We start from the raw sequence: 22,237 nt of genomic DNA, 5'->3' as shown, positions 1-22,237 counted from the left end.
CTAACTATCCATCATTTAGCTGGGGACCCCCTGGAACTCCCTCAAGGTCCCCTGGGGGTCCACGGACCCCACTTTGAGAACCAATGATATACAGTACAGTACGTACAGCATGACCTCAAGTGTACAGTTCATCAAGGGATGGGAGATAACTGTCCATGATTTTGTTATTTATTCAGCTCTGGCAACAACTGGGCACTGGCGGGCAGTATGTCCAAAACGGTTCCTTTTCAGGAAAAAGGAAAACAAAGAACCTGTGTCCCAATAGAGCCAATGTAGTTATGATTTAGTCACACAGTCTTGTTAATACGTTTCATCGGTTCAATATTTATAGAACCCGCAGACAGACTTCAAATTGCTTCAAAAGTAGCGGAAATAGCCAATCTTATAGAACGGCTATTTTCGCTCGTTTTGCACGACACCGGTTTACCCCGAGATAATAATCGTTCCTAGTTCCCCTCGGGACTCTGTCAACAAAAAGCGTTGCTCAGCAACATTTAAACAGTGAGCTCCAGCTGCGCGGGTGAATAGCAGGCTAACATTAGCTAAGCTAGTGGAGTGATAGTGTTACTGTTCCCGGGCACTTGTGCTGTAGACAGTGTTGCCAGATCCTGTGAGAGAAACAAGCAAGCAGGTCTAGGAAAACAAGCCCAAAAGAAGCGACTATGGATCACATGAGCACTTTAACATATACATCAGCTATTTGAAAATAGCAGATCTACAAGCTCACAACGCGTCGTAGATCGGCTATTTTCAAATAAAATATTGTGTGGAAATTATGATGAGCAGATCTGGCAACCCTGGCTGTAGATATCCGCACTCACACAGAATGTCCTCTTGTCCTATCAAATGGCTGGACCAGAACTAAACTGTTGTATAATGTAGGGCTGTCCCCGTTTACACCACAGTGAACCAGGTGACACACACACACACACACACACACACACACACACACACACACACACACACACACACACACACACACACACACACACACACACACACACACACACACACACACACACACACACACAGAGACGGCAGAGAGCCAAGAAGAATAGATATATACGTTTTTCCCTTTCCTGAAACGAGGCTGATCGAGGCCAGAGGAAGATGAGTCAGACCACATGTCTCACAACGCTGTGGTGAGAGGAGACAGACAGACAGACAGACAGACAGACAGACAGACAGACAGACAGACAGACAGACAGAGACAGACACATGGGCTGATGGGTGAGTGACAGTGGGAGGGCTGCAGCTGCTACCCCTGGGAGAGACTCTGGACTGTTGTAGAGCGCATGCACATCACACACACACACACACACACACACACACACACACACACACACACACACACACACACACACACACACGTACGCGCACGCACACACACACACACACACACACACACACACACACACACACACACACACACACACACACACACACACACACACACACACACACACACACACACACACACACACACACACAGAGACAAACCCTCTTTTAGTGATGTGCAGCTGACGGTGTTGCCTCCATAGAACTTTATGCCCTGGAGGGTTGCAAATACAAAGCTCTCTCTCTCTCTCTCTCTCTCTCTCTCTCTCTCTCTCTCTCTCTCTCTCTCTCTCTCTCTCTCTCAGTGTCTTTGTCAGTTGATTACTGCCTGCCTCTCTCTTTCTGTAACATGCACACACAGGGCCTACTCATTTAATCTGGCATTCTTTCTCTCCCTCTCTCTCTCTCTCTGTAGTCACATGCTTATACATTCACTGCAGAGTCACATTACTCTTGCTACAACGTGCCCTGTTACAGTGCGCGCACACACACACACACACACACACACACACACACACACACACACACACACACACACACGCCCATGCCCATGCTACATTTAGCCTGTGGTATCATTCTCCAGTGTTGCTAGATATGGAGTATCGCCTTACTGTTTCTAGCTAACAACAACAAACACTCCTTAAAATAACCCCTGCTATAATGTTACATACCCTAGTAATATTACACACACAACCCACACTCACACACATACATATATACTTACTATACTGTACAGTATATGTAAGTTATATAAACCATACACTCCCACACGCATGCCGCTTTTTTTTTGTTGCGATCTCTCGTCCTGCCTCGACATCTCCATGGCAACAGGCAGTGTTGCAGTATGATAGACAGACTTCACTGAACGTGAACAACATGAAAAATAATACGATAAATAATAAATGACCACATCGACCAACATTCTTCAACATCTATATCTACCTAACCTGCACACAAGTCTTCTGTCCATTAAGACACATGTTGAGGATTTCTGATCACTTGTTAAAGTAGTGACATGAACCCTAGCTTCCCTATACTGGGGCTGAACATTTGGCTGAAATAGTAGATCTTTGGGTGAAGAGATTTGGTGTAGCGGACCAAGTACAGTGTAGAGCCCTGGGGGACCGCGGTCATCGAAGTTTATAGGGATTGAGTGGCTAACAGATATGAGGACAATATGGAGATGCAAGGAATATCACTGTCACCCGACATTACACTTTAATAAAGGTCTAGATCTAGTTTCAGTATTGAGAAGAACGGGAGTGAGGGACAGGGGTCATCAGTGTGTCCGCACACAGACATTTATATTATTATTATTATAATGTACTTAGTTTGGTCATGTAATGTACGACGATAGCACTGAATGGAATAGACTTGGACCATGCTGCAGTGATGGCTGTATACAGCCAGTGTACTGTGGCTGACCTTTCTTCAGAATAGGTACTGTAGGACAGTGGTTCTCAAACTTTTTGGGGCAAGGACCCCCAAATTGATATGTATTTTACCCTCACCTGAAAATATGTTGTGCCAGGGACCCCCAGAAGCAAATATTTGAGTTAAAAATGTTTGCTTTAAAAAATATTCAATACATATTCAAAGATTTGCACACATTTTCAAGATTTTTCAAAAATAGCGCGCTATGAGCTTGTAGATCTGCTATTTTTGAATAGCCAAAGAAACCTAAAATGACACAGATGCGTTCCCGGTCTTGATGGGTTAATTAACGCAGAAATACGCTTAAACTAGACACATTAGGAGTCCACTAGTATACATTCAGGGCTAGGTCTTTGCTGTTTCTGGTATAATATCATTGACTGCTTATTTAAGACCAAGGCAAAATATGAAGTTTGACTAAATACATCCATCACAAGCCGGCATGGTGACGACCCCCGGTCAGGGATCAATGCGTCGCAGTGAGAGCTTCTATAGCAGGCAGCAGCAGAATGAATGTCTTCTATGATCTGCGTTCTCCTCTGCTCTTTCGTTCATAATATAAGCAGGCTGTAGTTTCATAGGTAGGTCTATGTGGGTTTATTCCCCGGTGCCGGTTACCTAAGAGCGCCACGTTAATTTCCCTGGGGACGTGTGTTTGTGCCAGCTGGGCCAGGTGTTGTCATTTTGTATTCATGTGGACTACGTTACAGACTTGGGGCGCGGCAATTAATCCAACTAATAGATTTAATTGATTATTAAATCAAATCAATAATTTAATAAAATAATCAATTAATAATCGTTCCCTTTTGGGCATGTTGTATAGGTAAAACCTTTTTAAAAAACTGTCAAAATGCTTGAAAATAGCCTATCTACTGTACAAGCTCACATCGCGTCGCATTGTGAGCTTGTAGATAGGATATTTTTGCCTGACACTGTTGTGGGATGAAGTATAAAACAAGACTTAAGTGGTTCATCGAATTGTTGATATGTGTATATATACTGTAAGCACATTTTACAGTGTGTGTGTGTGGGTGTGTTTTCTGACCCCTGTTTGTGTGTGCATGTGTGCATGTGAGTGTTGTGTACGTTACTGCTCTTGAAGCCCTGATGAACACACACACACCTCCATTTGTGAAGCGAAGCCAAGCAGCAATGCTGGTGACCATGACGACCGTGTTGCCTTGGCAACTGTGTCTAAAAGCGGGGTTGGCCAGAATAGATAGGGAGCAGTTGTAGTGGAAGTAGTAGTGTGTATGTCACAGTGCAGTCTGAGTAGTATGTGCTACACACACACACACACGCACGTACACACACACACACACACACACACACACACACACACACGCACACACTATACACACATTGCCATACTTGTGTGGACAATGGACATCCACATTGTAGGATAACATTGAAAATATCAGAAAACTGCTCAAAATTTGCCCACACACACACACACACACACACACACACACACACGCACACACTATACACACATTGCCATACTTGTGTGGACAATGGACATCCACATTGTAGGATAACATTGAAAATATCAGAAAACTGCTCAAAATTTGCCGAAGCTTGTAGATCGGCTATGTGACATCTCCACACAACAAAGTATAAAGTATAAATAATTGTCTAATTTAATCCTAACCCTAACCTGAATCTTTTCCTATTTGTAAAAACCTAGTTTCCCATTAAAACCTTTTAATTGCATTTGAAGACATGGTAAAACCCATCCCATCTTTAAACGCGGATGCACGCACGCGCACGCACGCACGCACACACACGCACACGCACACGCACACACACACACACCAATGCTAGCGTTGCAAGGCCACTGTGCTGTGGTCAGAATGTAGGCTGTTAGTCTTCTGTCATTCTGTGAAAGTAAACATGAGCTGTGGCTGAATGATAGATGGGGGACATGTGTGTGTGTGTATGTATGAGAACAGATACACAAATAGATGGATTAGATAGATGCCTAGCTAGATATTTCAGTACACGCATAGCAAGGGCTCCTTTCTAGATGTGGGATTAGTTTTTATTTTGGTTTTTCACATCTGTGTTTTCCAGTTCAGCGAACGCAATAACACGACAGTGGGATTGTGGCCGTCGCTCCAAATACTACACGATGTCACATCGGGTCCCGTCTTCTTGTCCTCCATTATGTTAGTTCATTGTAATGTACTACGCCACTAGTTCTCAAAGTGAACCAAGGGGTCCTTGAGGGGTTTCCTTGGACCCTTACAGGTCTGTAACTCTAACAGTGTAGTAGAAATGGAACCGTGGTCGTGGACTAAATGCATATAAAACTGGGAGTCCGTGAAATGAAGAAGGTTGAAAATCACTGTAACAGGCCACTGTAGCCATGTGGCTACTGGTGGTTCCACACTTCACACGGACTGTTAATCAATTTACAATGTAGGCATTTAGCAGACACTCTAAATCCAGGGTGACTTACAGTATAAGCAAGGTAAACGCATACATCAAATGCAGAGAGACAGTGTAGTGCCTCGATAAACTAGGATCACAGGTAAATCAAGAACCCCGTCATTTGTCAATTTGTAATGCTGAGGCTGTAAACAAATGTAACCCATAATACGTTTGTACAGGATTTCTGTGTGTGTGTGTGTGCGTGTGCGTGTGCGTGCGGGGGTGGGGTGCGTATGGGGTGGGGTGGGTTGGAGGGGTGGGCAACTCCCCTCCACCCTGCATTGAACACTGCATCAACACACACACAGCGGTGCTATTTTGAGCGCCGACGCTGAAAGTAAAGCAAAGTAACTTTGGTTTTTCCTTCAGAGGTGGACGACTGAGGCGAGGCACGGAAAGTAGAACACTGCAGTAGAGCTGCTGAGAGAGAGAGAGAGAGAGAAAGGGAGAGAGAGAGAGAGGGGGAGGGGGAGAAGAGAGGGAGGGGGGGAGAGAGAGAGAGAGAGAGAGAGAGAGAGAGAGGGAGGAGACAGATGGGAAGGTGAAATGAAAGGCATAACCTCATCTAGTGTGCTGTTCTGCTCCCCTGCTCCCTGCTGAGTGTCTCTCTCTCTCTCTCTCTCTCTCTCTCTCTCTCTCTCTCAGATGTTCATTCCTTCATACGCTGATGCTTTCTTTCTGTCTCTCTTTCTGATCTTCCTTCCTCATATGCTAGTTGGTTTCTTTATTTCTCTCTCTCTCTCTCTCTCTCTCTCTCTCTCTCTCTCTCCATCCTAACTGTACTCTATTAAGTAGAAATGATGATGTTCTGTGTGAATCGGCCAGCTAAATGTCCATGGCATTCACTGACACCACATAAACACACACACACGCACACACATACGCACGCACACACACACACACACACAAACAGGGGTGGAAGGAAGAGAGGGAAGCATAAAGGAAGGTAGGAAGGAAGGTCATGTAGGAAACAAGGATGTTTTTTTTCTGGGTCAGAGTTGATAAAAGGTTTGGCGACACAGACGACACCCATAAATGCACACACGCATACACACACACACAGAGTCACACACGTGCACGTTGTGTGGAAAACCCCGGGAAGACAAGTGTTGTAAAATTGATGGATGGATGTTGGAGGAGAAGGGGGAGGCATGAGAAATACTGCATCCGCTCATGACTGTGTTTATATGTACATGCATCCGTTTGAAGGAGAAAATGTGTGTGTGTGTGTGTGTGTGTGTGCGTGCGACGTGCGTGCAAGCAAGCATGCATGCTTGCTTGCGTGAGAGCAAGCGTGCGAATACGGGTGCTCACGCATGCATGTGAGAATGTGCATCTATGCATGTGCTTGTGTGTGTGTGTGTGTGTGTGTGTGTGTGTGTGTGTGTGTGCAGCGGTGTATATTTGCGCATGTGCTGGTGTGAGATTGCGTGCGCGTGTGTGTCTGCGCCGTGCACATGACGGCAGACATTAAAAGCCAGCTTGCTTGCAGCCATATTGTTTCCACTGTGCGTCTGTCTGTGTGCGACTGTTGACTCTGGAGTCAAACTGTAATATCCTCCTGGTTGAAAAACAATGGCTCTGTTATCATCTGTCCATCCGTTGCTTCCTCTACAAGATGTGGTACCGCTAGGAAGAAAAGACAAATGTGTTTCATCATCACAGCTCCATGCTGCATGCAGGCATCGCTGTGCTGTGCTGGGAAGTCTGGGAACTAAGTTATGGAAAATGATTTTCATGATGCCTGGGTTCGGCTATTCAATGTAGGAAAAAAAACTCAAGGTCCAGTTAATCGTGCGACGAGTAATGAAAATAGTTGATCTACGAGTTGTGAGCTTGTAGGTCTGCTATTAGTACTTTCAATATTTTGGATTATTGTGGGGGTTTTTTTTATGACCCCAAAATAAGGTTTTTAAAGTGGATACAAGACAGAAGAAACAGTGTATGGAACACACACACACACACACACACACACACACACACAGCACACACACACACACACACACACGCACACGCACACACAGGCCTACACAAAGAACATGCAGCTGTAGACATACTATTATGGGCCTGAGTGCTATCAGCATGTTTACATCCAGCCTAGGAAAGGTCTGGAAGCACTGGAACAGATATGGTGTTTTTACAATGTGTAGTAAGAGGCTAGCTCTGGGTCATTTGCACAGCTGAGGAAGCACTTTACAATTGCATGAAGGAAGGAAAAAAAAAACCTGCGTGTTTAGCGTTCCTGCACATGTTGGCTTTTCTGGAGCCTGCTGTTATAGGCTGAGACTCATGTGTGCCAGTGGTTATCAAACGTTTTCATGTCTAAGGACCCCCAAATTCATATGCATTTGGCCCACGGACCCCCATCTGAAAATGTTATGTGCCAGGCAACTCCCAGAACAGAGCATTTGTGTTAAAAAAAAGTATCCAAAATTTTCCATAATTAATGTTTTTTCAAAAATAGCAAATGCACAGCCAACGTATAAATGGATAAAGTGGTTAAAATAATTGTGATGCTACTGTATATTAACACATTTTGCTGGGGACCCCCTGGAACACCCCCAACAAGGACCCCTGGGGGTCCCCAGAACCCACTTTGAGAGCCGCTTCTGTATCACACACACACACACACACACACACACACACACACACACACACACACACACACACACACACACACACACACACACACACACACACACACACACACACACACACACACACACACAGAGTGAATGCTTGCACACAACACATATAAGGTCCAGGAGATGAAAGCACATCCTACAATATTACAGCCTAAATGAGGATATCAATGAATGTGATAATAGCTGCATGTGTATGTATGTGGAGTGTACTGTATATGCACGCGTTTACTGTGTGTGTGTGTGTGTGTGTGTGTGTGTGTGTGTGTGTGCGTGTGTGCGCGTGTGCATATGTGGGCTAAGGGGATTGCGTGAGTGCTGTTTTTATCTGCATACGGCGATGACAGATGAAAACACTGCATGATGGGATGTATGTATGCTGAGGGGCTTGGGGAGCAGAACACATGAAGCTGCTCTCTCGCTCTCTCTCATTCTGTCTCTCTCTATCTATCTCTCTCTCTCTCTTTCGTTCTGTGTCTTTTCTTGGCAGCTGGGAAGTACTGAGCCAGCAGGATTTAACAGAAAGACGAAACAAGTGAAGGAGAGAGATAGATAGAGAGAGAGAGAGCAGGCAGTGCTGAATTAATCACGCCACGCTCTGTTTCTCTCCTCTTCCTCCTCCTTTCTCCTCTCGGTCCGTGTCCTTCCTCCCCTCCCTTCCCGTCACTCCTCTTTTACCCCCCCCCTCCGCCTCCCTCGCCCACTTCACTGTCCTTCTCTCCTCTCTCTCACCTCTCTTCATCCCTTTTACTTTTCTGCCTCCATCTCCCCCCGCCTGCCCTCCCTCCCTCCTCACTGTTCACCTTAAAATAGCACCACAGAGTGTGTGAGAGAGAGAGAGAGAGAGAGAGAGAGAGAGAGAGAGAGAGAGAGAGAGAGAGAGAGAGAGAGAGAGAGAGAGAGAGAGAGAGAGAGAGAGAGAGAGAGAGAGAGAGAGAGAGAGAGAGAGAGAGAGAGAGAGAGAGAGAGAGAGAGAGAGAGAGAGAGAGAGAGAGAGAGAGAGAGAGAGAGAGAGAGAGAGAGAGAGAGAGAGAGAGAGAGAGAGAGATACATATGAGATGTTAAGTTAGCTGTTTACATTTCCCCCTCTTTCCAGTTTTATGGCCTGTAGCTCCACAGCCGTGTCATTACCATGTTCTTGGCAGAGGCCGAATACGGGGGATATGTGTGTGTGTGCGTGCATGTGTTTCAGCTGACCTTGAGTGTTGGACACAGATAGACAGAGATGAAGGACAGGGAGACATGGGGAGAGGGAACATAAGGCTAAACACACAGCATACCGTACTGCTGATAGACGCTGTGTTTGGACATTAGACAGACAGTCAGACAGACAGTCAGACAGACAGACAGGGAGAGGTTTGCTCACATCCTCTGGGTCTATAGAGGAAGTGTGGACTCATGTCTCTCTTGCTGCTTCTGAGCAGCAGGACAGAAAACATGACAAGCCTTTACTGACCACAGTAGCTGGCACATGTCCTTCATTCAACTACAGTCACTTTCACTGTCTGAGCTGCTAAACACTCTCTGTGTTAGGATATACCAAGACCTGCAGAAGGCACATGGTTGCCAGAATAGAATTAGAATAGATTCTAGTAGGTGGGGATATGATAGAATTGAAGAATAGAATATACAGAAGGATAGGATATAACTGTGGTTCTCAAACTTTAAAATGTAAACCCCACTTAACTCTGACAGTATACAAATGGAACCACTCTGACTGTGACTAGACTGTGGCTCTATTTGCATTCTGTCAGAGTTACAGACCTATAAGGGTCCATTTAGAACCCCCTCAATGAACCCCGAGAGTCCACTTTGAGAACCCCCGGGATAGAACAGATTACAAACAAATAGAAAAAAATTAAGTAGCATATAGAGTAGGATACAATAGAATAGAGGAAAGGATATGATAGGATATGAGATTATAGTGTTGGCTAGGATAGAGATAAATAGGAGATTATAGAGTATAGGATAGAACTAAATAGAGGATATACTATCAATAGAATGAAACAGAGTAGAATAGAATAGGAATGTAACACAACAGTCTGGTGTTAATTTCCTTTGCCTCAGACAAGCTTCACCAAACAAAATGGTGTTACAGTGCAATTTATGTATTTTTTGTTATGTTTTTATGGGTTTTATTTGTTTGGTGTTGCTGCCATGGAGTTCAAATGGTATTTAACCATAGAACACAAAACAACCTCAAAACAACCACAAGACACTTTAACTGCAGCACACTTGCATGCACATGTTGATGCACACAGTTACACAACCACATACACACACACACACACACACACACACACACACACACACACACACACACACACACACACACACACACACACACACACACACACACACACACCAGATAAGCAGACTAGACTTCCTGAGTGACACGGTGTGGGAAGCTGGGAGGTGAAGGGGGTTGACGCCTGAATAGGGTGTGGTGACTGTGGTCGCTGTGTGTGTGTGTGTGTGTGTGTGTGTGTGTGTGTGTGTGTGTGTGTTTGTGTGCGTTTGCGTGCGCGTGTGTGTTTGTGTGTGTCAGTTAGAGTGTGTCAGTGGTTGTCAGAGCCAAACATGTCTCCTCCCTGTCTCTCTTTGCCTCACATCTGTTTTTCTATTTTCTCTGCCTCATTTTGCTCTCTCTCTCTCTCTCTCTCTCTCTCTCTTTCTCCCTCTGTCTCCATTTCTTGGCCTTTCTTTTGTCAGACCTGGGAAATAAGAATGATTTTACCATGCTTTTCTGCTTTACTTTCTCAGAGGCTGGTCAAATCCACTTTGACTCTGTTTTACCACACAAATGGCTTAGTCAGAATAGAATAGAATAGTCAAACGGTCTCTGCTTTCTCGTACGACGGTGTTGCTAGCTGAATTAGCCTTTGGCTAGCCATGCCATCGCATGACGAAGCATAAATTAGGCTTTGCGTTTCTACCTGTGTTTGTGCGTGCATGCGTACAGTATGTGTGTGTGCGCCTGTGTGTATGTGTGACATTGCGATGGTGTTTGATTCTGTTGATGAGAGATTATTATGCCAGACACTTAAGCAGCAGCCTCCAAAGTGGACACTCAACCTGATAAGATAGCACAAGCACTCCTCACGCGTATAGATCAAGTGTTTCAAATGGATTCAGTTACTCTCCGTCTCTCCCTCTCTCTCTCTCTCTCGTCATGTGAACTTCCTGGTGACCTCCGTAAACCATCCTGTCTTACACACACTCACACACAAACATACAAAGACTTGAACAATAGCATCTGGTTCGCTCCGTGTTCCTGTCTGTGTGTGTGAGTCTGAATATGTGTGTGTGCATGCGTGAGTGGGCGTGTGTGTGTGTGTACTCGTGAAGGAGGTGTTGTGTGATGTTTGTCAGATGTTGTTTACTGCCTATACGTTTTCGGCTTCTTAAGCCTGATTTATCCTTAGTTGCACGCTGGTGTTGCATGCTGTAAAATAGCAGATATACAAGCTTGTAGATCTGCTATTTACTGAGCGTAACTCCGGCACACAACAAAGAATAAATCAGGCTTTAGTTGTATAGTATAATAGTAAAGTATACACTGTACAGTACATGTCTAATAGCATGTTTAGTGTTACATAGAGATAATCACTACACAGCACTAGTATTACAGCATATGATTTGTGTAATATGACTATACTGTATATAGTGTGTCATGTTATGGTCTAATCATATCTTGTTCTAGTGGTAGAATTTACTATATCCTTCTATTTGATGTACGTAATCATATCTGTATAATGGCATGTGTCAGTACACAGGTTTTGCAGTCAAATATAATTCTCCCAGTGTGTATTCATAAAGCATGGAACAGAATAATAACAGTATAACCTGGTCCCTTTTTAAAACAAAAAGAGCTCCTTGATCACAACAAGATGAAGCTAAAATCCTTGAAAGGACAAAGATACCACTGGCCATCCCAGGAAGTTACAATCTTACACTAAATGTGCTAAAACGTATGATGTACGTATTGTATGTCTGTAGTTCACGCATGTCGAGAATCGACTAGACTTCAGCCTCGGCACACACAGGGAACAGTACTAGGCTGCACACCTGTGAAGGACAGTATTCCTTATTATGAACCTGCACAGTTCACTCCCTGTTGAACAGCTTGTCAGATTTTATAGTCTAATCAGTGTCATGATCACCTGCCAAGAACCGTAAAAGCACTGAGAACGACCTCGGTGACCTCCCTGCGCACACACGCACTTACAATAACACGAGTACACACTGTGCAATAGACACACAGACACAATAACACACGTACACACTGTACTCAGACACACAGACACAACAACACAAGTACATACTGCAGGCTATAGACACACACACACACACACACACACACACACACACACACACACACACACACTGTAGTACACACTGCAGGCTATAGGCCCGCATTTTGCGGTCCCACAGTATTCATATTACAGGAACTGCTCCAAGACCATAGCCATCCTGTGGACCATATGGTCCATTAGCCCTCATATTAGTCTGTATATAAATGTGTCTTATGTTCTCTCTCTCTGTGTATTCTAAGGATGAAGTGGACAGCCAGAGCCCCGTATTAAGGGACAACCCTGAGCTCCAAGAAGAAGTGAAGGGCTGGCTCAAAGACCAGAAGGTGCAGGAGATTTTTTTGCAAGGTGAGTGAGCTTTTTCTCCACACATAACACAAATCATTCAAACTGTGAAATCATGTCCTACCCCCCCATGCACCGCAAAGTGTGATCCGTCACCTTCAAGTCAATGTATTACTGCTGTTTGTATCTGTGTGTACTGGCTTTAAGTCCGGTTCTCTAAGATTATTACATGTACAATGTTATTGCATTTCAGGTAGACCTACATGTAAATGTAAGTAAACACAAACTCATAATTGTATGTGTTTCCGGTTCAAACTTTCAAACAAAGCTGTGTGAAAATGAACCGGAACAGGAAAACGGGTTTTCCACATTCTGGAAAACCCGGGACTGCAGATATACACACAGTGCCTATTCTGGACTAAATGCTAGAGCTTACACTGTCCTCTCCCTCTCTCTCTCTCTCGCTCTCTCGCTCTCTTGCTCTCTCGCTCGCTCGCTCGCTCTCTCGCTCTCTCGCTCTCTCTCTTTTTTCCATCCCTCTATCGCCTCCTTTCATCATCATCTCCTCACTCTCTCTCTCTCTCTCTCTCTCCCATTCCTCTATCGCCTCCTTTTATCATCATCTCTTCTCTCCCTCTCAATCTGCTCTGCCCCCCCCCCCCATACTCATTCCCTTTTCTCTTCCCCGCTATCTTGTGTTTCTGTCTCCCGATCCAGGTCCCTATTCGTTGAATGGCTATCGGGTGCGTGTGTACAGACAGGACTCTGCCACCCAGTGGTTCACTGGCATCATTACACACCACGACCTCTTTAGCCGAAACATGGTCGTTATGAATGACCAGGTACAAACACACGCACACACACACACACACGTGCAGGAGACACAAACGAAACACTTCGCAGGTTCATGATCCTCTGTGTGTTCACCGGGAACTACACACAACACCCCTGACACACATTCACAGACATACAAACCCCGGGCGTCTAAAGATCATATTACGTTACTCAGTGTAATATTACACACAGGATAGTGACAGGAGCATCAAGACAGCCAAAGGGACTCAAACTCACAACATGCGGAGCAGCCTGCCTTTAAATACTTAGACTGAAATGAATACTTCTGCACGCTTGAATAGCAATAGCTTTTTTTTGTTGGTTCCTCAGAAAGAAACCAAATAGTGTAGGTGCAATGAAGTGGATGGAGCTTGCATAAGACTTTTTATGCACATACACTACTAAGATTTCGAACCACACAGGATCTTCCTTGGGTGAGACCTGAGGAAGATCCTAAATGTTATACATTTACACTATGAACTCTGCTAAGCTTAATGTTACCCGGCACTGCGTGACGGCGTTACTTAACGAAAATGAATTATTTTGAGTTATTTTCTGAACACAAAGAATTGTAGCTCACAACCCATTGCGGCACACTGCAGATTGGCTAGTTGTGTGCAACACCGTCCTACGACAAAGTATAACACAGAGCTTAAGTGGTTCAATATTCCCCTTCTTTTAGGCCCCCTTTATGGTGCGCATGACCTTTCCAGACAGATAATATATGCAGTTATGCACACATGGTCACACACAGGCACACCTGCTTGCAAGTCTCTCCAATCCTTATGTTCTCTCTCTGTGTGTGTGTGTGTGTGTGTGTGTGTGTGTGTGTGTGTGTGTGTGTGTGTGTGTGTGTGTGTGTGTGTGTGTGTGTGTGTGTGTAGGTGCTAGAGCCTCAGAATGTTGACCCCTCCATGGTGCAGATGACCTTCCTAGATGACGTCGTTCACTCGCTGCTGAAAGGAGAAAATATTGGAATCACCTCCAGACGCAGGTCACGCTCCAGTCAGAACAACAACACTGCCCACGTGAGTGCACACACACGCACGCACGCACGCACACATGCACACAATCCACACTCAATCTCATATAGGATTATTCATACTCGCTAACACCTGCATTCACTGTCATCGATGTACCATGTGTCAACAAGAAGCCATTCACACTCCACCCGACATGCATGATCATGCATATATAAGCACACATGCTTCTTGGCTAATTCACACACGCCTAAAAGTTCATATTATCATACCCTACATACATGCACACACACACACACTGTTTATCTGACACACACGCACACACACACACACACACACACACACACACACACACACACACACACACACACACACACACACACACACACACACACACACACACACACACACACACACACACACACAGTTACACATACTATATTGCATGCTTGGCAACACACACTAATATTTGTGCATACAGAAATGCATGCATGCATGCATGCATGCTCACTCCCACATGTAGCACACAGTACGGACAATGCATGCTCAAAATCACTCTCGCACGCACGCACACACACACACACACACACACACACACACACACACACACACACACACACACACACACACACACACACACACACACACACACACACACATGCAAGCACACACACACACACACACACACACGCACACGCACGCAAGCACGCGCACACACACACACACTCACTAATGCTGGAGCCAGCTGGTCCTTACTGCAGCCAATGTGTGGTGGCGTTTCCTGTGGTGCGGCTGTATCTGCTGTGTGTGTTGATGTCTAGTGCTGCGGTGCTTCTGTTGCCATCACTTGGCTGTCACCTCCTCCTCCTCCTCCTCAATGATACATCTGGTCTCTGTCTGTCTCTCTGTCTGTCTCTCTGTCTGTCTGTTTGTCTGTCTCTCTGTCTGTCTGTCTGCCTGTCTGCCTGTCTGCCTGTCCAAGAGATATGAGCCAACATAGCTAGCGAGAGATTCTCAGATTCACTTTGAAATGAAAAACCCTATCGTCATTTGGATTCAACCACTTAACCTCTGAAACCCTATTTGCTCTTTTTTTGTCTTTGCCGAAAATAGCCGATCTACAAGCTCACAAAGCCCGGCAACGTGAGGCATTGTGAGCTTGCTTTTTTCTGTGAATGTTTGTCTATTATGACAGAATAGGGACGCTAGGGTTCAAGTGGCTTAGGTTTGTGTGACGAATAGCAAAAATTACAAATCCACAAGCTCACAACGTGTTGTGAGCTTGTAGATTGCAGTTTTTTTGGAACATTTTGGATTTTCTTTATATAAAAATAGGGACACCAGGTTATAAGTGGTTAACACAGTTACTCTTTATTTGGTCAGATCGCCAGACAACCAGTCTTTGTGCATTAGGCCTAATTGATTGAGTTGTTTCTCGTCAAGAAAAAGCAGCTGACTGTTTGACCCATGTCTGCTCCCTGTCATCCTCTGTGGTCCACAGACCTTATTCACACACAGACGGCCTGTGTGACAGACCACATTCGCACGTTCCTACCTACCTCAGGACGTAAGAGCAAAATGGCTGCTGTGTGAATAAAGTCCATTTGCTCCCCTTTCCTCTATACTGTATGTTGACAGAGACAGAATTAAAGCAAAGTTCCTACGTGCTTTTTTTTGTTTTTGTTTGGTTGCTTCACCACTACAGTCTGGAGTCACCAGCACACGCTCACCTCGCAGCTGTAGACCAATCAATGGGTTCCTTTAACGTGGCGAAGGCACAGTGTGGCTTCATGGCCATTGAGGAGTTTGTCCCCCATGATGATTCTATTTCAATTCAGTCAGAGAAGCCACACGTGAAGGGAACTCATTGAGCTTCTCAGTAAATGAAGTCAATTAATCAATCAGCTGATCATTGCCGGTCCTACAGTCATTAACAAAATCTCTCCTTGTCCTATTTTTTATTAATGTTTTTGTCATTTCATTTTTTTTTTTTTTGTTGACACACACAGATGGCGGGAGGAAGACCCAGCGGGACCACTGGAAACACTCAGGTACCCCTCCCCTACCCACCAAAACAAATCTCCCCAAAATGTATCTAGTACCTGTTATGACTTAATGGATTACCTTCATATTTTGACTTGAGTATTTTTCCTAACTAGGCAGTTTTGTACCACTTCATGTGTCTGTAGTTGCTTTTCCATTAACCATAAAAATAAAAACGATTTAGACTTTTCATTTAACATGTGGTAGACTAACAGAGGACACACCATTTTGTACAAAATTGTACATAGAGGAAGATAATCAGAATGTGCAATTAACATTTTGACCCGATCCGCATAAATCCCTTTAATAAGGGGTATTAATCTTTGGTACATCATTTCCATTTAACTGCACATTCACTATGCTCCTTGCTCCCAGGGTTAGAGACCGGAGCCAGCCAACCATACACAAAATATATGCAACCTATTATGTAAGGTGCTTTAGGGAAACAACATGTCCATCGGGTTACATATTTTAAATGTAAAAGTGTGTGAGTCTGGCTGTACGGTAAGAGTGAGGTGCAGGTAAATGATCTTGTGTAACAGATAACCTATATCTACCATAACAATATCTACACAAGCACTCTACATAATTGTGGCTTACATAAATGCATGGGCTAGCCATCCATCGCTCCATGGCTGAACAGCAACAACGCTGGACTGTACAGTTGTCTATTTAGCTAACTAGCTGAAACAGGATAGGCTACTTGAACTAAAACTACACTTAACAACATGCCATAGGAACTATTTTTTTAAAGCAGTTTTAGGCTGTTTTAACAGCATTCTAAAGAAAAATAAATCGTGTTGTGATGATAGTCAAGTGTGAGGGTTTTCCTTTTTTTCAGTCATACCATTTGTGGTTACAGTGTTGTATTTTACACTGTTTATTCTGTGAATGGCGGTTTGGCTCATTTCGGACAAACTGCCCCGGGGTCCCTGTTATACTGTATGTCTAGGCAGGCATATAACACACACTTAGCTTCTTGAGGGGGACATCATTATAAGCAGCCTAACCTACTGTAATAGTAAGACTTGCACAGGTTCTTCTCTAGAGAAACTCTGTTCTGCACACATTAACCGATAATAATGTAAATCGTATATTTATAGTTTCTCATGGAAGCTCTTTATTTAGTGCTTACAAGGACCCATTATTTTAAAGACATGTCATTACCTGTGAATAGGGCCTGATTTGACCAAACCTCAGCACCGACGCACCTTTAACCTGCTTCCATTACATTAGTAATTTAGCAGACGCTTTTATCCAAAGCGACTAAGCGAATAAGTGCATTCAACATAGATAGGCAAGAAAACTACTAATCACCAGAAGTCTTAAGTGCATTCTCTTCTAAAACAAGCAACTAAGACTATACCTATAGCGCTACGGTAAAAGTGCAATATACTGTATCAGCACTCCAGTCACTGACCTGTGTTGTACTCGTTTCAGGGTCACTACACAAGAGCCCAGGCCAACAGCCCCCGGCCCGTCACGAACTCATCAGGCCCCGCCCCCAAGGGCGCCGCGGGGGCGTCGGCCTCCCAGCAGCAGCAGAGCCAGCTGCAGCAGAGCGGCCAGCAGACGCCCAACAACAGCCAATCGCATCAGTCGCCCGGCGGAGCGGGGCGGGAGCAGAGGGAGCAGCGCAGCTGTCGCTCGTCCAAGAGGAAAGGATCGGACAGCAGCGTTCCGGAGGAGGAGAAGGAGAGGAGAGAGGAGCCCACAGTTAGAGGTGGGATATATGAGAACAAACGTACTGTATACGATTTACGATGTAGGCATTATCCAGAGCGACTGGCAATACGCAAGGTAAACACGTGCATCGAATGCAGAGAGACAGTGTAGTGCCTCAGTAATCTACATGATCACAGGTAAACCAAGAACCTATAGCATCGGTCTAAACCGTGGGTTCTAAGTGGGTTCCAGGGACTCTCAGGGTTCCTTGAAGGGGTTCTAAAATGACCCTTACAAGTCTGTAACCCTGACAGTGTACAAATGGAACCAAATGGACCCTACCGGGTCCATTTGGTTCCATTTGTATACTGTTTAGAGTTAAGGGGAGGTCCATGAAATGTAAAAGTTTGAGAACCACTGGTCTAAACAATGTACTATCAAAATAATCATTCATTCATTCATTCATTCATTCATTCAGCACTAATACACTGGCTTCAATTATTGACCACTTAAGCCCTATATACTTCTTCATACAAAGTGTATTATTTATTTTTACAAGATTTTTTTACATTTTCGCTCTACCCCAAAATAGGGACGCTAGGTTTAAAGTGCTAATAATAATACAAAACTTTACTCATACAATCTAATAATTATTTAGTAAATATTGTGAATAAGTCGCTGGCTTCATTAATTTTCAATTAGCCCATTTTGGGCGGGAACCCCTATTTGTAACTATACCTTTACTATACCTTTTTACTATACCTACAGTATATAGCAACATACATGTGTTGTGATTTTTGAATGAATATTTGAAGTTTTTCAGCAAAGGATTTAGAAGGCGTTTTTAGAATCGGCCTCAGGTCTAAATGGGTTAGACTTAGTGTCTGAAGTGAAAAAGAAGTCTAACTCTCTCTCTCTCTGTCGTTCAGAATCTAAAGCCAAGGCCAAGCAGCAGCAGGCGGTGGTGAACAAGCGGAGGAAGGCCGAGGAGGACGAGAAGAAGGCGGGCCTGAAGCGGCTGAAGACGGAAACCACCTCCGACCTGTCGGAGAGCAGCGACTCCGAGAACGCGCTCAACAAGAGGACCGCCCTCTCCTCCTGCTCCTCCTCCTCCTCCTCCTCGTCTTCGTCCTCGTCCTCGTCCTCCTCGTCCTCCTCCTCGGAGGCCAACTCGGAGAACGAGCTGAAGCTGAAGGCGTCGGCGGCGTCGTCGTCGACGACGAGCGCCGCCGTCACCAAGATGGAGGAGGAGGAGGAGGAGAAGCCTGTCGTCGTCACCGCCGCCGTCGCTGTCCAGGGGTCCAAGCTGGACACTGAGCCCTCGCCGGCTCTCATTGGCCGGCTGTCCCCGTGGGCAGAGCTCCAAGCTTCTTCGGAGGACGGCGGCAGCAGCAGCAAGAAGCCCGTCGCCAAGGAGACGGGCGCCGCGGCGATAACGAAGGAGGAGGAGGAGCAGGCGGCGGTGACGCAGATCACGCGGTCGCCGCGGCAACAAGCGACCGCCGACGTTGTCCAAGGCTGTATTATGGAGACCAACAAAAGCACTGTGAAAGGTAGGAATGTAATAAATATAATAATAAAAAACTATATGGTCTGACACAATGAATATGTCATAGGCTCAAAGCAATTATATGGCAATAATAAGAATAATAATTACAAACTTTAACGGGGTAAAATTAGAAGTTCACAAAGGTTCAGGACAGTGGCATTATCGTTTACAGAATGGTCTATTACGTATATATACGTATATACAGTATATGTTGGTTTAAGGTTTAATTGAGCCCTTCAAAGTGCTAACATCTAGAGATATCAATATCTAAACATTGAATTAAGTAAAGGTGCATGGGGGGAAAAAAAACATTCCAAAACAAGGCCACAACGTCATTTCCGTGTTCCTTTGCTCTCCTCCAGCCACGTCCCGATCCCAGACGCCGTCCTCGTCCCACCTCCACGCCAGCAACAGTGTGATCGAGATCACGGAGGAGGCCCAGGCCACCGTGCACCAGGAGAGCTCGGAGGCCGTGTCGGCGCTGCTGGCCTCCCAGAATACAGAGTCCACGGCCCTGTCGCCCTACCTCCCCCTCAACCCCTCGCCCGTCTCCTCCCCTCCCGTGCCTCCCTCTCCCTCGCCGTCGGAGGGAGGCCGCAGGGCGGACCCGGAGCCTGCCGTGCAGCAGCAGCAGCAGCAAGCCATGATAGGAGGTGGAGGAGGCGCCATAACGGCAGCTAGAGGCCTCGATAGAGGCCCCGATAGAGGTCTCGATAGAGGCCCCGATAGAGGTCTCGATAGAGGCCCCGATAGAGGTCTCGATAGAGGCCCCGATAGAGGTCTCGATAGAGGCAGCAAGATAGAGTTCGCTCACTCGGAGGTCATCAGGTGAGATTTGGTGCAGAGGTGGATCCCCTGTTTCATCACTTGCTGTGTTGTGAATGAATGAGTGTTCTACATAAATAAAGTATTTTTGGGCGGTGAAACCGCCCCTATAAGTGAGATTTGGAAAAATGTACATTTTCCTGCGCTGTGATCTGGGCCCAGGAAATTTGTAGAATTATCCTGCGCTGTGATTGGCCAATCACAGTCTATTCAGGACTGTGATTGGCCAGTGTCACATGACACATGTGCATAGCCCTATATAAGAGACCATAACTTGAAAAAAACCAAATATTGGTTTTTTTCAAGTTATGGTTTCGTCCATCATAAAGAGTGTTTCAATAAATGTATTTATCTTTTGTACATGATTGGTTGACTCCATTCAGTATTGTGATTAGCTAGCAAGACACCGCCCACTTCACACAGGGTGTGATTTTTATTTATGTATGTATGTTTTATTAAATTATTATTATTACTATTCCATAATTTGTCTTTTTATTTCTGCAGGCCTGTAACATCAGTGGCTGAAAACGCGGTGCTAGCAGAGAAAGAGAAAGCTGTCATTCATCAGCATCATCATCAGCAGCTTCATCCACATCATCACCATCATCAACAGCAACAACAACAACAACAACAACAACAACAACAACAACAACAGCAACAACAGCAACATCAACAGCAACAACAGCGTCTCCACCAGCACACACCGTCACCACCACAGCAGCACTACCCCTCCATCCTGCCCTGCATTAAGAGCTCTCATCTGTCAGAGGAGACCAGAAAACAACAACAGCAACAACAACAACAACAACACAAGATGAGGTCAAACCCCTCCCCTGACCTGTCCAAGCCCAGAATCAGCCACAGCCCCAACCCCAACCCACACCCTCTTCCCCCCGCTCACATAGACCCCCTCAAACCCAGACCGCACACCCCACAGAGCCACCCCTTCCCCAACACGCACATGGGCACGCACCCGGCCGACCTCCTCAAACCCAAGCCCCACCCGGCCCTGCTGGACGTCTCCAGACCCAAACCCAACACCTCGCCGGAGGTCTCCAAACACAAACCGTCGCGCTACTGCGACTCCTCCCCGACCCCGATGGGGCGTTCGGGGGGTTTGGGTTCCGTCGTGAAGCCGGAGCCACCCGAATCCCCTCGCTCCGTGTTCAAGCCCGTCCCCTCGCGCTCGGAGTCCGGCGGTATCGTCGGCGGGTCCGGGGGAGGCGGAGGACACCACCACAACAGCAACGCCAAGAGCCCGCTGATCATCGACAAGAACGAGACCTTCACCGTGTACCGGGACCCGGCGCTGGTCCGCTCGGACGGCGAGAACTCCGCCGTCTCGTCCAATCACGTGGCGTACCTCCACCCGCACCTGCACTCACTGCACTCCCCGTCCCCTCACTCCCCCTGCCTCACGCCCGGGTCCCACGCCACCCACCTGCTCGCCCCGCCTCCTCCTCCTCCCTCGTCCTCGGCCCTGCAACACCCCCATCCCCACCCCCACCCCCACCCCCACGCCCACGCCCACGCCCACCCCCACCCCCACCCCCACCCCCACCTCCTGCCCCCCGGCATGCTCCAGGGGATGCACCACCCCCCTCCCGCGGGCTCCATGCTGGGGGCCCACCCTCGGCTCGACTCCCCCGGCGGGCTGGGACACCTGGCGCTCGCTCACGGCCACCCGGCGGCCGCGCACCAGCAGCAGTTCCTACAGGTAAGTCACCCGTTTGGAATGTAGCCGTTTGTTACCGTGTGGCTCTGCAAGAAGCTAGCTGTCTATAAGACGGTCAGTCTGTGTGTGTGTGTCCGTCTGTGTGTCCAGAGCTAATCACAAAATCTGCTAGATGATAAGCGGTGACATTCCCATGATCCCATCGTTCCCAAAGATTTGCA

At 46.1% G+C, this 22,237-nt stretch overlaps 1 protein-coding gene across 4 annotated transcripts in view; it reads left to right on the top strand.

Moving 5' to 3' along the window:
• Window positions 1-22,237, top strand: part of jmjd1cb (jumonji domain containing 1Cb) — a 168,277-nt gene that overhangs the window by 110,990 nt on the left and 35,050 nt on the right. For 2 of the 4 annotated variants that reach the window (XM_080456216.1, XM_080456219.1), the window contains 9 exons: window positions 12,403-12,508; window positions 12,699-12,716; window positions 13,163-13,287; window positions 14,164-14,307; window positions 16,269-16,310; window positions 17,743-18,025; window positions 18,897-19,520; window positions 19,879-20,344; window positions 20,846-22,058. In XM_080456216.1, the coding sequence (XP_080312342.1) occupies window positions 12,403-12,508; window positions 12,699-12,716; window positions 13,163-13,287; window positions 14,164-14,307; window positions 16,269-16,310; window positions 17,743-18,025; window positions 18,897-19,520; window positions 19,879-20,344; window positions 20,846-22,058 (3,021 nt within the window). The remainder of the gene's footprint in view (window positions 1-12,402; window positions 12,509-12,698; window positions 12,717-13,162; window positions 13,288-14,163; window positions 14,308-16,268; window positions 16,311-17,742; window positions 18,026-18,896; window positions 19,521-19,878; window positions 20,345-20,845; window positions 22,059-22,237) is intronic. The other 2 variants (XM_080456218.1, XM_080456217.1) reach the window with 2 other exon arrangements.

Source organism: Gymnoscopelus braueri (assembly GCF_963280865.1).
Source record: "Gymnoscopelus braueri genome assembly, chromosome: 17".
In the NCBI taxonomy this organism is placed as follows: domain Eukaryota; kingdom Metazoa; phylum Chordata; class Actinopteri; order Myctophiformes; family Myctophidae; genus Gymnoscopelus; species Gymnoscopelus braueri.
This window is presented reverse-complemented; position numbering and strand designations above follow the sequence as displayed.